The sequence below is a fragment of the Melanotaenia boesemani genome, chromosome 7 (assembly GCF_017639745.1).
Source record: "Melanotaenia boesemani isolate fMelBoe1 chromosome 7, fMelBoe1.pri, whole genome shotgun sequence".
Lineage (NCBI taxonomy): Eukaryota > Metazoa > Chordata > Actinopteri > Atheriniformes > Melanotaeniidae > Melanotaenia > Melanotaenia boesemani.
The window spans coordinates 34,116,219-34,131,762 of NC_055688.1; the positions used below are offsets into that span (position 1 = coordinate 34,116,219).

The 15,544-nt window shown below is 40.7% G+C and overlaps 1 protein-coding gene across 1 annotated transcript in view; it reads left to right on the plus strand.

Annotated features, from left to right (window-relative positions):
* Positions 1-15,544, plus strand: part of gpc3 (glypican 3) — a 266,165-nt gene that overhangs the window by 200,743 nt on the left and 49,878 nt on the right. Inside the window, exons 4-5 of the mRNA XM_041991058.1 lie at positions 13,257-13,396; positions 13,818-13,943. Of these exons, the coding sequence (XP_041846992.1) occupies positions 13,257-13,396; positions 13,818-13,943 (266 nt within the window). The remainder of the gene's footprint in view (positions 1-13,256; positions 13,397-13,817; positions 13,944-15,544) is intronic.

Consider the following 15,544-nt stretch of genomic DNA (forward strand, 5'->3'; position numbering starts at 1 on the left):
GGCTGCTGAAACTCAGCCACATGACCACCAGATGTGGCCCACAAGGAAACTGCCATAAGGGAGTCTTCATGTATTGGGACCACTTCTGGCCCATAAAATACTTGCCCTAATCAACGTCCAAGGCAACAACCGACATCTGGACCACATGTGGCCCACAAGGGACATAATCCATGCTAGGCAGCTGACATCTGGTTCACTTCTGGCCCACACAACACATGCCAGTGCTGCAACTGAACCATGAGTGCCAGAAGTAGCCCGGATTCGGCCCAAACATGGCTGCTATCTAGGTAGTCATCACAAACTATTTAAAATCCTGATGCAGGTTGGAACAAAGAAGTTATTAAAATGGTTTGTTCTTCATCTGGGCACAGAGTATCTCCACCCAGATGGCAGCATATACTCTGCATGCTGGTGGCTCAGGTCAGAAACAATGCTTTCTGCTTTCGTTAAGGCTCTGATCTGGTATAAGACTTGCAAGTCCTTGAGGTTTGTGCCAGCCGTCCTTGTACACCACCTCACAGCTTCTCTTCTTTTTTAATGTGATCTCCTCAAACCAGCAGATAAAGGACAAGATGATTAAATAAAACAAGAAAATAACATTTTTATTAAAAAAGCATCCCACTAGAACTCTTCAGTTTACAATAAAAATACATGCGTTGATGAGCTTTTATATGCAGCAGTTTAATATTTGAAATTGTTCCCAGATTTTTATAGTGATCCACCACTACAACTGCCTGGCCTAGGAGTCCTAGGATCTGGACTGGAGGAAAAGCTTTTACACCAAGAAACAAAGTCATCCACAACCGGACTGTAATAATATTACAACCACATCTAATAACGAGCACGTCATTCTCATGCTGCTAAAGAGGGTGTGACAAAGATCTGAGTTGTCTCTGGAGTGTGTGGCAACTGGACATGAGGTCCTTTAGGTCCTGTGGGTTGTAGGGTAGGGTCTTTGTGGATTAGGTCTACTGACCCAAATGCCATCAGATTGGTTTCATGGGAGTTTAGAGGTCCATTGAACATTTCAGACTCTGTCATGTCTGCAAAGAAGTGTGCTGCTAATTCCAAAAATATTGAAGTGAATAAATGCAGAGAAGCATGTTTGCATTATAAAAAGATGTGTGGTGTCAGTAACTTTAGGTTACGGTCGATTAGATTAGATTACGATCGAATAAATAACTTTAATTTCATATATATTAAATATATTTTCATAGAAACTGTGCATTTTTAAATTATTTTGAATATATAACGTAATAATGGAGACATTCATTAATTTACGCTGTTGAGACATCCTACCTTCATAAATTTATTTGCTGTTTGAACACCCATGGCGTACGTTTGTGGATTAATGGTCTTCAGACTATTTGTTGAAAGCACAATATTGTTAACTGTATGACAAATATGTGTGGTATTTGTTTCTGATGGGGTTGCACAGATCGACAGATATACCTATAAACTTCAGCCTGGGATGTTTTAACAAGGTAACACAATTCAACATGACACCTGTACTAGTAAGACGGTAACAGGTAACAGAGTGTATATTTCCTGTATCCACTTTAAAGAATCATCTGCTTTAACCAAAATCTAATTAAATAATACTATTTGAAGTACAAAGAGACGTTTAAATGAATGTGTACAGAGGTGAAAGAAGCAGTGTGGTGAGCTGTATTTTACTTGTTTGCTAATGTGTGAAATCGCCACTGTGCTTCTACGGCTGTCACTTCCAGACGTGGTGTTGTAGTTCAGATGAAACCTTAAGTAACCTTTTAGTGATATAATATTTTGTACCGCAGCATTATGGATCTAAGGTGTTCAGTGGCTTGTTTTGTGCTTTCATGTGTCTTGCAGCTGCTCTCTCTCACTTAACCACCTCTCCAGTGGGAGTGGGACCCCATTTCTTGGGTGGCAGACAGATCGAGTCTCTAAGTAAAAAGGTCCTTAAGGTGTGAGAGAGAGACATCTCATCTCCCCTGTGAGGACTTGAAACATGTATCTCTGCTGGTGAGATGACCAGTCATGGCTCACCAGCCCACTTTCTGGCATGTTAACATTCATTTCCTCCATCCATAGCAACTCCAGGGTGAATCAGGTGATGTTGAGAGAGACGGCGAAGGCAGCCAAGAGCCCTGCTGCTTCAATCTATCCCTCTGTCAACTTCCCACCCCTCTCCTGGAGCTTGATGTCATCTACCTCCGTCTCTCATCCTCACACACCCCTCTCTGGCTCTTTCATCCCCCCATTTATTTCTTTTCCTCTCGTTTTTCCTCGCTGCTGTGAGAGAGGATGCATGATTTATGAAGCTCTATTTTTAACAAGTTACTGAGGAGCGGGAGAAAAAGAGTGACAAAGAGAAGGAGAGAAAAAGAGAATAGATAGAGGGTGGAGGGAGTGTGAAAGTGAGCCCAAGGGGGAAGAGGACAGGAGAGTGTGGAGGAGAAATCCATCACCCTGCGACCCCTCCACTGAAAATGAAGACGGGAAGTAGGTTGAAACAGGAATGTGAAGGATCTGACCAAGACTAGAAGAGTTTGTGTGGTTAGTTTGAACCTTAAATCAAACATTTCTTTGAGCCCTTTGAGCTCAAAATATCTCAAATACATCAAAACTGTTGAATTAAAGAAGAGATATAAGCACTAATTAAAGCTTTACTACGTTTTTATTGCTAATTAATATCCAGGAACATGAGGAAAACTAGACACAGGAGCCAGATGCAGCTCTGTCATGTAAAACCATCGAGCTTTCACACGTTTAAAAATGCTGTAACATATATCAGAGCTGTTATTTATCAAGCCAAATTTAATTCCGTTTTTCATATTTAATTAAGTTTTATGTTTAATTTGAATTATAAAAGGCAAACAGAGCTATCTGGAAGCCCCTGATGAATTGATCTGTGGTTTGTTTGACAATGCAAATGAAGGCACATTTGCATGTGTAATTAAAAGATGAGCATTTGACCTAATGATGAAAAGTAGGCAGTTTGTTTGTTTAGCAGATCATAATTAAATAAGGGGTCTTCAAGCTGTGAACAGAAAAATGAGAGACTAATCCAAAACCAGTTTGTTTCATGGATTTTGCCATGGAAAAAATGTTTGAAATAGAATGAACATCAGCTCAGCTTTTAAGTTTAATTTAGCTTCTGATCATCAGTTGAATCGCTGGAAACATCATTCAGCTTCAGAAATACATTTCCATCCAGATGTTTGCACCAAACTGCTGATTTTCCTGCTTCAGCCTCACTGGTGCCCCAGTTTCATCTGCATCGTAAAATCCAAGACATCCAGTTTAACAGCTTTACACAGCTCGCAGTGCTTCTGTACGGAAGCCCGGAGCGGCCAAACTCCACTATTATTATTTATGAAGTTAATCTCAACATAAGTTCATTTTATTGTTATCTCGAAAAATGAAGTTATAACAGTCTGTAGCAAATTTAATTGATTTTAAATAAATAACTTTATTAAATTACATTTTTGTACAAGATGTAATAGTAAAGATGAAAAAGTTTTGTTTAGTAGGAAAAAAAAAGTTTTGCCTCATGATGATGTCCTTCATTAGGCAAATGAAGATGATGAATAAGATGCCTTTGAGAATCTTTGTAAAAAAAATGACTCTTTAGTTTTTATATTCAATGATCTAACTTGTTTAAGGTCCATTGGGAATTAGAAGCATTGATGTGTCGCTCATAATCACAGTTTAAGTGCTTTATTTTGGCATAGTTTTTGCTTATAATGCACCATAATTCTTAGGGTTTGATATCTGCTGGCGGACAGGAGTCCAGTGTGACCGGATCGGGATTCTTTGGGCTGATAATCACTGATAATGTTGATTTTATGAAGTGATAATGTCTGACTCAAGCTGCAGGGCCCCTCATACGAGCACCTGATGGGTAGTTCAGCATATTACTATAATTCTTGTTATTACCAATATTAGTAGTAAATTTATTTGGAGGATAAAATTATCTTTTCAGTCAAGGAAATGAAACAATCCAAGAGTCAGTGGTCAGGTTTAATTTGAAAGGATCTGGTGACACAATAAAGAAGCACACACAACTACACACAAAAAATAACATTATTAGAATACCAAACTTTTATTAATGTACCATAGTTAAATTAGTAAAATATGATAAACATATTAAACACATTTTTTTTCTGCATTTTCTGCCTCGTGTAACCATAGAAGTCCTGCAGACGCAGCAGAGCGCCTCCAGTGAGGTGTAGGGATATGTACCAATATGTGTGCATTATTTTTTAGAAGGAATCATATGAACCATTTGTGAGAACAAATGGTGATAATGGTCCTGAATTTTGATATCTGACTAGTTTTAACTTTCTAACATGTGCATCATTGCCCATAAAACCTTAAAATATGACTTAGGCCATTATGTGATGAGGCTGATGATATCATCTGCTGAAAGTATGATGTTTTACTATTTTATGAAACAAACTGGCACATCTGCACTTTGGTGGCAGAAATTAATCTCTGACATATGGAGATTATAAACGGCTGGAAAAGTAAGTTGTTCTAAAAAGAAACTGCAGGAACATGATGTGACTAGTTGGGTTAAATGGAAACAGGTCAGTTACATCAGTGGTTCTCAACCTTTGTTCAACATTGTGCCCCCGATAGAATAATTTCTCAGCCAAGAACCCCGTAAACCAGTAAACCAGGTGTGTAAGTTTACATTTTAGTTCATGGGCCACATGCATTATTTTTAGTTAGAAGCTCTAATGGCAAAATTATCTCTATCTCCCCATATAAGAGAATCCTTTAAAAAAATCTTGGATACAGGCGATGATCTAGATTACTTGTTCTTTTATTCCACGTCTGATATTTCCTGAAAATTTTATCAAAATCTGTCCATAACTTTTTAAGTTAGGCTGCTAACAGACAGACAAACTAACATGATATACCATGGTATAGACCATACTAGCCATTTATTTACTTGGTATCAGAACAATACCAAATCTTGCAGTATCACATACACCCCTACTTCCCAGTGAAGTATGTAAATGTAAAGACAGGTGGATAAAACAAAAGCAGTGTGCTGGCATTGTGCAGTGGAGATCGGCTTTTGGCTGTACGTCAAACATTTTAACTCATTTGAAACAGCAACAAGGGAACATTAATGTCAGTCTACGTCTGTCCCCAGCGAGAGGGTACTGCCAACGATCTGCTCTTTCCACAGACAATGTGGACAAAATACATGAAGGTTAAATGAACGTGAACATGGCTACAAGCTGGAGTTCTTAATGCTTAATGCTTAGGGCCTAAAGGAACGTTCATTTAAAAAAAATAGAAAATAATTAAATAGTTTAGACTCCTCTGTTGTGTTTGTTTATATTGATTTCCTAAAAGATAAGACAAAGCATTGATGTAGGACTTTCCTAAAAGATAAAGATTGAAACTGTTAAATATTATTTTAGATGTATTTTATTGTATGGATTTATTTGTGAATCTTTTATTTGAGAATTTACTGCAAGCAGTTTTCTCTTTTCTTATTTATTTATTTATTTTAAATTCTTTTAAAACTATTCCTGTTTACTCAAACGAGTACAAAAGCAGTTTTATGTTTGGCACTTTTGTTCCGAAAAGAACCAAACCGTGGCCTTAAAACCAGGGCACATACCCGGTCAGTATTTTTACCACCGCTTATTTCCCTGCATCAAGGAATGATGCACAGTTTAACCCTCCCTAAGCAAGTTAGACCCAGAAGCTACATGAACCCCGGGGCTTGTTCTGGAGCTGCCAGAGGCTACAAATAAAGCGATTCAGCTAATTAAAAGAATGTTTTAAAGTGTACTATATATAGCATACTGACATGTGAATATTTCCTTTAATAAAGCAGCCTGGTGGAAACTTTTATCTTGATTTACCTTTTACACTCATCAATCAGCTCTACAGCAGCTAGCTTATATGATTCTTGTTACAGTGAAAAACTGAAGGTAGTGCTGACACTGCAAAGAGTTTGCTCCACAGTGAGGGAAAATGGTTTGTGTGGAAAACTGACAAGCTAAAAGATGTAATACTTGCTCAGTTTAGCTACAGAGTTTGTTATCTGTAACATTAGCATGCATAAAAAACATGCTAATGTTACATTTATGATGCTGCATTAGCATATTACTGATGCAGGAAATCCATGCACTGCTCCTTGCTTGACAGTGGAAATATACCAGATGTGCTTGATTACTGCAACGACTTAGATCAGATATGACTGCAGTATAAACAGGTAGCTTCACTCCTGTCATGAGTGACAAATGCAATAAAAGGAGACTCTACACACCTGTTCTGTTTCCCCCCTGATAAACTTGTAAACGCCATGGCGCATTTTACACCATAAACCATCAGTCTGCTCTTTTACTGTCTCAAACTGAGACTCAAAAAGCATTTCACACACCAGAGAAACAGCAGAGTTGCTAACATTTATCCCTGCTGTTTCAGTGGGAATAAATCCACAGTCCTCATAAAAATCCACACCTTTGCCCATATATCTTGAGCTAACAAACAATTACCCTGAGCTAATGGGTAAATATCCGTGTAGGGGTACCAGTTTAGGCTCTTGGGATATTGCTTAAATGATTTATTTATTGATTGATTTTGTAAATCCTGCAGTTTTAAGCAACCTTTCCTATTTGTCTCTAATTATGTCCTGTAATTGGGCAATTTTCTGCCCTTTGCCTGCATGTATGCACATTTTGCTAGCATCATTACATTAAACGAGGGCTGCTGTCCTGAGGGATTTAAATGTTTCCCTGCTTCAGCACAGATTCAGTTTAATGGGTCATTAACAGGCTTGTGCAGAACTTGACAGCAAGCTGTTGGAGATATGCATTTCATTTGAATCAGGTGTTTTGAAGCAAAGAATCATCTAAAACCTGCAGGACAGTGGCCCTCGAGGATCAAAGTTAGACATCCCTGCACTAAATAGATAAAACTCCCTCCAAATGAGCCAGGTGCAATTACTTTAAATTGATACTGCTCATGAATATGCAGAATCTGTGGAAAAGGAACCAGATCTTTTCTGGTCATTGGCATCATTCAGCAACATCGTCTTAGATTTGTTCTTAAAGGGGTAGTACACCCTAAAATGTGTTTTTTGAGCTGTAAACAACATAGTATTACTTAATTGTGATGAAAACCACTGATACTGTTTATGAAATGAGCTATTTTATAAATTACTTTAAAAAATGGATTTTGTGGATCAAACATTACTTAAAATGCCCCCTACAAGGTAAAATCAGGTTTTTTGTTCATGACAAAGAAGTAAACTTGGTGCTCTCATGTCATAAGAAAATTGAAAAAACAACCCTTCCCTCCAGATGCACAAAGAGCAGGTCTTCATCTTGCAGGCATAGAAATGATGCCGACTGTTATACAGTATGTGCGAATGTGAAGTTATCTGATGTAAAGTCACTAGTTTCAGACTTCTTGACTTTTGCAAAGCTTTGCAGAAATATTGCTGCAATTAGACGGATTTGTGCTTTTGACGGGTCTAAAAGTAACAACCGGACTTTATTCTTTACCTGTTGATCTAAAATTGTAGCAGCAGCAACTTCCAGCAGCACTTCCTGCAGCTGCCACAACCTGCCGCGAGTCTCCACAGCTTTCCAGAGCTGCTGGAGCTGCTGACAGGCAGCTAACAGGCAGCTAACAGGCAGCTAACAGGCAGCTAACAGGCAGCTAACAGCGCTAACGGATCAGACTGATACGCTGCAGGACCACCTGGTTCATGTGTAGCTGAGGAGAATCAGGAGGGAAAAAGTCCTCAAAGACGCTCTGTGGCGTAGCTGCTTTGTGAATCTCGCTTTGCATCTTGCCATTGAGCTGAAGTGCTGTCTGTCATTCAATAATTTCTACCTGTGTAGTCCGACCCGCCCACTCTCCACCCCCGGATCACCCCACACTTCCCACCCTAACCCTTGCAGTTTCTGGCATTTTTCCAAATTTGGCAGTGAGTGGAGTTATGCAGAAAGTAGGAGGTGAAGTTACACTTATAAGTTTTTTACGGAAACCCTCCATCAGACTCACAGACATGATCATACACAGCAAAGTAGTCTCTCCTCTTAGATAGACAGATAGAGACACACAGAAGTTACACAGAGACGAGATAAATAACAACGGTGGGTCGGACCTTTGAAGCCAGTCAGTGACATGCAATCAGCCCACTGATCTGATTGGCTGTCACCTGTGCTGCTGTTTGCTAAGCTATCTATCATGAAGCTCCAGATCCAAGAAACAAGTTGAGCAAAGCAAGATGTCTACTTTGCTCATGTTAATACGTCTATTTCAGATTCAAATCAGTTGTGCTTCACCTTCATTACTGTTCTGACACATGGCACACCCCAGCCAAGAACATCAGTCTCCTTTAAAACAGTTTGAAAAGAGCTAATGATGACACACAAGGTGATGGCTGGATTCCCATCTTCTGGGAATCACACGGCTACACAAAAAACCACCTGTGCATGTGTCAGAGAAGCATTTTTCATTAACCGTCTTTAATATCCACCTTGACTTTATAGATTCATGGTCATCACAGCAAAACACCACAAGCAAGAATAGTTGATGGTAAATCGGAAGCACTTGTGGTCAGCTGTAGAGGATGAGAAATAATTCTTGAGATAACTAGACTTGTTTGATTTAAATCTCAAAGTGAATTGTCTCTCATTGTGAAGGATTGAGAGACAATTCTTTTCTTCCTCAGAGTAACATCCATCTGAGGATGTGAACATCAGACTGGTTTTGCTTTACTTATCACTTGGTGAGACGTTTCCCTCAATTTGCTTTGGATTCAGCTCAGATAAAGTCCCTGTAATTTATTTTATTTTTGTTTTTATTTAACCTTTATTTAACCAGGAAGTCCCATTGAGATTATAAACACCTTTTGCAAGGAAGTCCTGGCCAAGAAGCAGGAAAAAGTATCAGTTACAACTAGAGTATTAATTACAACAATTAACAGTTAAAATAAACAATTAAAATACTTATGAAAACAGTTACAAGTTAAAGAGACTGTCTCAAGTGCTCTCAGTCTGGATTTAAAGTCATACAATGAAATAAGTTCTGTTCATTTCCAGTCCTTTTTTTATGTATGCAACTCACCAGCCAGTTCCCCTGCTAGTGACAGGAATCCATAGAGGAGAAGAAGGAGGCTCAGTGCTGACTCAGCCCCCCACCCAATCCCCTCAGGCCTTAACTTCGCTCAGGAACGCAAACATTACTCACCATACTCACCGTATTACACTGATAGTATCATCTTTCCTCCTGAAACTGTTTGCTTATTACAGAGGTCTTTGTGAGCAAGATTAATGTTACAGCTCGATCATACATTCACACCAGCCGATGTGCATTTCCATCGATTTGTTTGCAGCTTTATTTGCAATGTGCTGCATGGAAACCAAGATACAGGTATGTAAATGTGTGTGTGTGTGCGTGTGTGTGTGTGTGCGTGTGTGTGTGTGTGTGTGTGTGTGTGTGTGTGTGTGTGTGCTGCTGGCCATCAGTACCTCTCTCCCTCAGTGAGGCAGGCTGCTCAGAGCAGATAAAAGTGTGCGGATATTTCCAAGCTCTCATGCTGAAGCAGGCTTTATCTGCACTCTCTCCTGTTGGTTGTGTTAGTCCAGCCCTGGGTGATATTAATACTTCACTAATGAGCCCCTTCCTTGAAGAATCCAGAAACAATTGGCGGGGGGGGGGAGATCTTTCTCTCCCTTGTGCCACAACTCCCCTACGGCTTCCTGAGAATTCACAAACAAAAAGATGAACAGCCTGAATCACATTAATCATGGCCTTTGGGAGCATCGGCACCCACTGCAGGCGAATGAGAACAAAGGTATCACAGGAGAGGAAGATGTGGAAGGAGAGAGCGGAAGACAATGGGCTGAGGTGTGTGTATGCATGATTTCCTCCACGAACATGTTAAGCTACAATCAGTGGAGTAATCAGGGATGTTACTTGTTGCAAATGCTCATCTGAGTCCAAAAAGCGGAAGTTTAATCTTTTTGTGTTGGACATCTTTATGGGATCAAAGCGTGAGACACGTGCAGTACAGAAGATCTTTGCACGCACAAGAAAGCAGCCATCCGAACATGTAGCATACCAGAATGAGGTAGAGAAACTCAGCTTAAAGACTCTACCAAGCACTGACATCACATCCAAACAAAACACAGTTCAAACCTCAAACAGTTATACAGGACTTTAAGAAAAACATGAGAATAGCACTGTGCACTTTAGAGCTTCTGCTAATTTCTCCACTTCAAGCAAAGCAAACCGGCAACGCGATGCAGTCCTGCTCTGAAATGGCGAGTGGAGGTGTAAGAAAGGAAGCTGCAGACGCAGTGTGTGCATCACATGCGTCGTGTCCTTATTATACTTACAGGAATATTAAGTGGTATCTGCAGAAGATTCTGACAGTAAAAATCTAACAATTCTAAGCAAATTATGTCTGCCTGCACTTAAAAAGCAGGTTAGAATGTCAGAGACTTATAATTTGAAGAGATGTGGGATTAAAGCATCCGTCCTCACAATAAAATAAAGCCATTAGGAAAGGGCGAGGCCCCCTCTGACAGACCCAAATGACCCAGATCACACTACCTTTCAGGGGTACAACTTCCCAGCAACAGGTTATTTGGTTAGTTACAGGTTTCTGTAACTTAAAACAAAATTAACTTTGAACTAGTTCTATGAACATGAACTATTTTTAACTGAATGAACTGAACGTGAAAGTGTTTGGATCATAGGAAAGTCAAACATCCAACGCAAGTTCATGAGAAGCATGAGCTGGCACATGTCTTTATTCTGACATGTCTCAGCTTTCTTTTGGGATCTATATTATACATACAACCATTGTAGTTGTAAAAATATCCTTCATTTCCTTGGGATATGTCATATCAGAGAGCAAGGAGAGGAAAAATAAACCTTATAGAAAGGCGACAGATCATAGACTGAAGCAAAGAAAGAAAGGTGACAGAGCGCCATAGCTTCTTTTCAAACATAAGGTTTGAACACCAAAGTAAAGTCATAAACATGGTTTTCTGTATTATTTACTTGGGGTTTATTTCCATTTTTCATCCTGGCCAATTGATGAGTCAGATTAAATTTTTCTTTCTTTTAAGCCGTTGGTTATTTATCAGCCATAGTGAGCAGTTGTTGTAACTACGTGACGTTGTCCAGGCAGTTCGGTCTGCTTGAGTAAAGGGCAGTGTAACCAAAATGAAGGAAGTCCCCACCCAATCAAACAGAGTCCCCCAGACTATCCTGGTGTGATTGCACCCTCATGTTGTTGCTGATGTCTTTTAACCAGGTAATGAATTAACACATACCTAAAAATCTACCACTCGGTACGTCATTTATTGACCTGGCTGACCGGATTTTATTTTTACGGTGTGTTAATATGTGAGACCACATAGTTTGAAAAGGGTGCACTTTGTTTTTCATAAAAGTACAAACTGCCCAGAATGAATGGAAGTCAGCTGCAGCATGTTTGCGTGTCTGTGTGAGTGTGTTTGTGTGTTAAATGAAGCTGCAGCTATCACTGCATCCTTTCATGACAAGGCCATATTGATTAACCCTGATGATTCTACGTTACAGCCGATCAGCATTTCTGTGCATCAGCATTTGTGTGTGAGTGCTTAAGTAACATGTGTGTGTGCTTGCAGAGAATTTAATGTAGGAGTGTGTCATGTTAATGGGTTTAGGTGCATTATACTTAAGCAAGTGATAAATGAAGGAATTCATTTTTGTTGATGCTGTTCTTTTCTGTGCATGTGCTGTAAGTGGCCCCAGTTAGTGTAAGATGAAGACGTCCAGTGCCGCTCTGTCAGGCCACATCAGTATTCTGCAGCAGTCATGCCAGCCTGATCACTTAAAGGGGAGCAGAGTACAATTAGCTGTTAACATTACATGGCAGAATTAAGCCTCGGCCAGAATCCTCAAGGGAAATTAAACAACCGCCAAATCATTAAACCACAAGCTTAACATTAACAGCCATTTGCATTTTTATTGCACCTAAAAAGAATGTGCCAGGTCCATTATCTCTGAGAGACAGAGAGGACTCCTTATTTGTTATTGTTATGTTGTCCTATGTGGAGACACAATGGCATTTATACTGGGACAGACGCAGCAAACGAGAGGCCGTGCTTTCACGCTCGTTGGTTTGGAGTGTTATGATTACAAATTCCAACACAGCTGGCAGAAGATACAATGACTTGTTTGTTATGCAAATCCCCCCCGCTTTTATCCTTCCCAAAAATAAATGCACCCTCACAGATGACAGTTTGCATAGAGTTGGAATAAAGAGGTTCAGGACTTCATCAGTAGGGGGATGAAGTTTGGGTAGAGCTGCACTCCCACCACGGGCATCACACACTACGTGTCGAGCACCAGATGATAAGTCATAATCATTTTTAATGGCATACTTAAAGTTATAAATCATATTTTTCTTTGGTTCTGAATGGTGACGCATGACTCAGTATTGACAGTAACAGGAAAATAAAAGCAGCTGTAACTAGGCTAAAAACAAACAAAAAGATCGACTAACAGCTGTAAAATCAGCTCCGTATCTACTCACTCCATCCGATTTCCATACAGAAATAAAAAACAGGAACAGACACGCCCCCATCAGCCAATCATAGATCTTAAAATGGACGAGTCATCGTTCACTTTCGAATGACAGATGTGTGATTTCTGAGCTTCTGACATGTAGGGATGTCATGATTACAGGTTTTCTTTGTACAATTATCATCAAGGAAGCAATCACAATTTTACGATTATTATGTGTTAATTTCACAACACTAGAAATGTGTCACGAAGCCGTGGACATGAGGAGGTGAAAGGGTATAAATACACAGAAGGACCAACTAGTCAGGTGACGTAAATGAGCTAATCAGACCAGGTTAACTAATAAACAAGACCAAAAAACACACAACATGACACTAAACACCAAAACCATCAACCGACATGACAAAATGTGTAAAATTCCTCTAATGCTTTACTTTTTGGTGTAAGTGAGTTTCTATTTGAATGAAGTAACCAGTAACTAACTAGTACTACTAGTTTTTTTCAGTAACTAACACAACACTAGCAGCAACCAGTAGCGTCATAGTGGGACGTGGTTGCTGCAGTGAGAATTTACTTTGGAAATAAAGACACCTGCACGTTTCTGGGGTGCAGATAAGTTGTGCTTGGGGCACCCAGATGGCTTGCAGTGGCCCTGGGTTTTAGGCTCAGATTTCGGCCGTTCAGTGCTTCTACTCTCTGCTCTGCAGGTCAGCGGGATGTGCGGAAACTCTCCTCAGCGGGCTTCTCGTTCTGTGGATTCTCCTCCTCCAAACCAGTCTCCCGCGGCCTCTGCACCCCGCAGTGCTCAGCCTTCGGACTCTGATGAGACACTAGCGGGCCTCCGCAGGTGAGGAAATCGGGGCCCGTAACCCCCCCTTCACATGCAGCTCTTCCTTTCCCCTGTGCTTCAGAAGCAATATACATCTGACCTACAAATAGTCTCTGACACTGTGGACAGATCCCCTCCTGTTTTCGTGTGACACTCAGTCTTTCTCCACTGGAGGCTTAAATGAGCAGTGTAATAACTGCTCAGCAGGGCTGTTGGCTTCAGCTGCACAATAGCCAGATTAATGTCAATTAGGAACAGAGACGCTGCTTATTCTGGCCTCCTTTAATCTCTGCTTCTCGTGGGGGATCCAATCGACTTGCTTTCACTGTTATCAAGCTGAATTCTCTCTTTTTTTATTTCTGCCTTCCTCTCCTTCTAAAGACAATTTTATCCTTTGTGTCTTTCTGTGTTGAATATTTTGACTTTTCCTCCTCCTCAGGGAGTTCATCACCACCCTGAGAGGCTTCAGCTCCTTCTACAGCGGCCTTGGGGAGGCGTTGTGCAGTCGTGAGCCCTCTCCAGCGAACCACTCCCTCTGTTGGAATGGCCAGGAGATGACGGACAGGTAAATGGCTGTCTGTCTTGTTTGGATGGACACCCCAGCCTCTGTGCAACCACAGGGAAATCCAGTCTTAGTGGAGTTCATTACTTTCTAAATCGCCATTTATACAAACAGTTTCCTCTGACTCTTGATTCCCCAACTCTCCAGGATCATGTCTGTGAGTGTAGGTGACTTGAAGGGTAAGTTTGCGCAGAGCTGATGAGTTTCACACAGGCTGCTTCCCCTCCTTCCTCCTCCTCCTCCTCCTCCTCCCGCTGAGTGTGAGTGTAAATCTTGACTTTGGCTCTATGGGATGTTATTAATGTCAGGCACGCTGTCACCCTCTTCTCGTGTTGTTAATTGCTGTTTCAATCGTTCTCCCTTCCTTCATCCCGTAGAACCACATTTGGTATATTTCATTTTTAGCCCCGTCCTTTGGCTCCACTCCACAAAACTCCTCTCTTTCCACCAGCTTAGATAGTTAGAGATATCATAACTTCTTTTTTTAAATATAGACCTGTGTATACGTGTGAAATCTAATCGCTGCAGAGCTACAAATCTCAGATGAGAAGCTGCAGGATAATATTTTACCTCAAGAGGAAGGACTGAGAATAAATTATGAGCTTCTGAATTTGACACAAAAACAGTCTCAGTCTGAGGACAGAGACATGAGGTTGGCATGAGGGCAGATCTGTCCTGAGGGGATGAGTGCAAGCTGGACCAAACAGTGCGATAGGAGGATGCAGGGAGGCAGGAAGGGAGACAAAATGATGGAGAGATTACAATGTCTTGCGGCAAGCAATTCTCCATGTCATCTGCGAGGGCATTTGCCAGGAAATTCAATCTGGGTACATTTTCACTCTGAGATTCGTTGTAGATCATCTTCCTTTATCCTCCCAGATAGGACCTTCCTTCTCTGGAGCCAAAACATGGTGTCTGCTGAGCGCATTGTCTCATGCTGATAAATTTAGATGGTGTGGATGAGGAGGGAATAAGCTCAGGAGGAGTCGGGTGCTGAGCGTGTCCGATACACCGGGAGTGATCTGCAGAGCTAAATGAGGAGCTTTTTATCAGGCGTGTTTGCCATCCCCACCTGGAACTGAGATCAGAGGAGCAACACTTCTCTCCACATCAAAGAGCATTACGCTGATAACTGAGAAAGATGTGAGTCAGTATCAACCCAAAACACTTCCATCCCTGCTTTGGACAGTGGAAACTCGCTGGTGTGTGATGTGGCGATAAAAGATGAGATCAAGTGTCCAGAATGAGCATTTAAGTCTTTTTGTTACAGTGCTTTTTTTTAATGGGGTGACCCAGCAGCAGGAAGGGTACGCGCCTTCTTTCCAGCTTTCTGTCGTCACTTCCACTTTGACGCCTGTTATCACACATTTCTGGCAAACTGCTTCTGGACTTTTTTAAAATTTAATTTATTTTTATCCAAATAATTTATTGTATTTATTTATTATTTGTTTTTTATGGAAGCATAGAGCTGCGACCCAAGGGAATTATAACGTGATATGACATTAAATGGAGATCGAATAGATATTCTTGTCTAGCAGAAAGGAGGAAAATGCGACACGGTACGTCACCTGCCTGCGTGCTTCTGGTAAACGTATTAGTAGTTA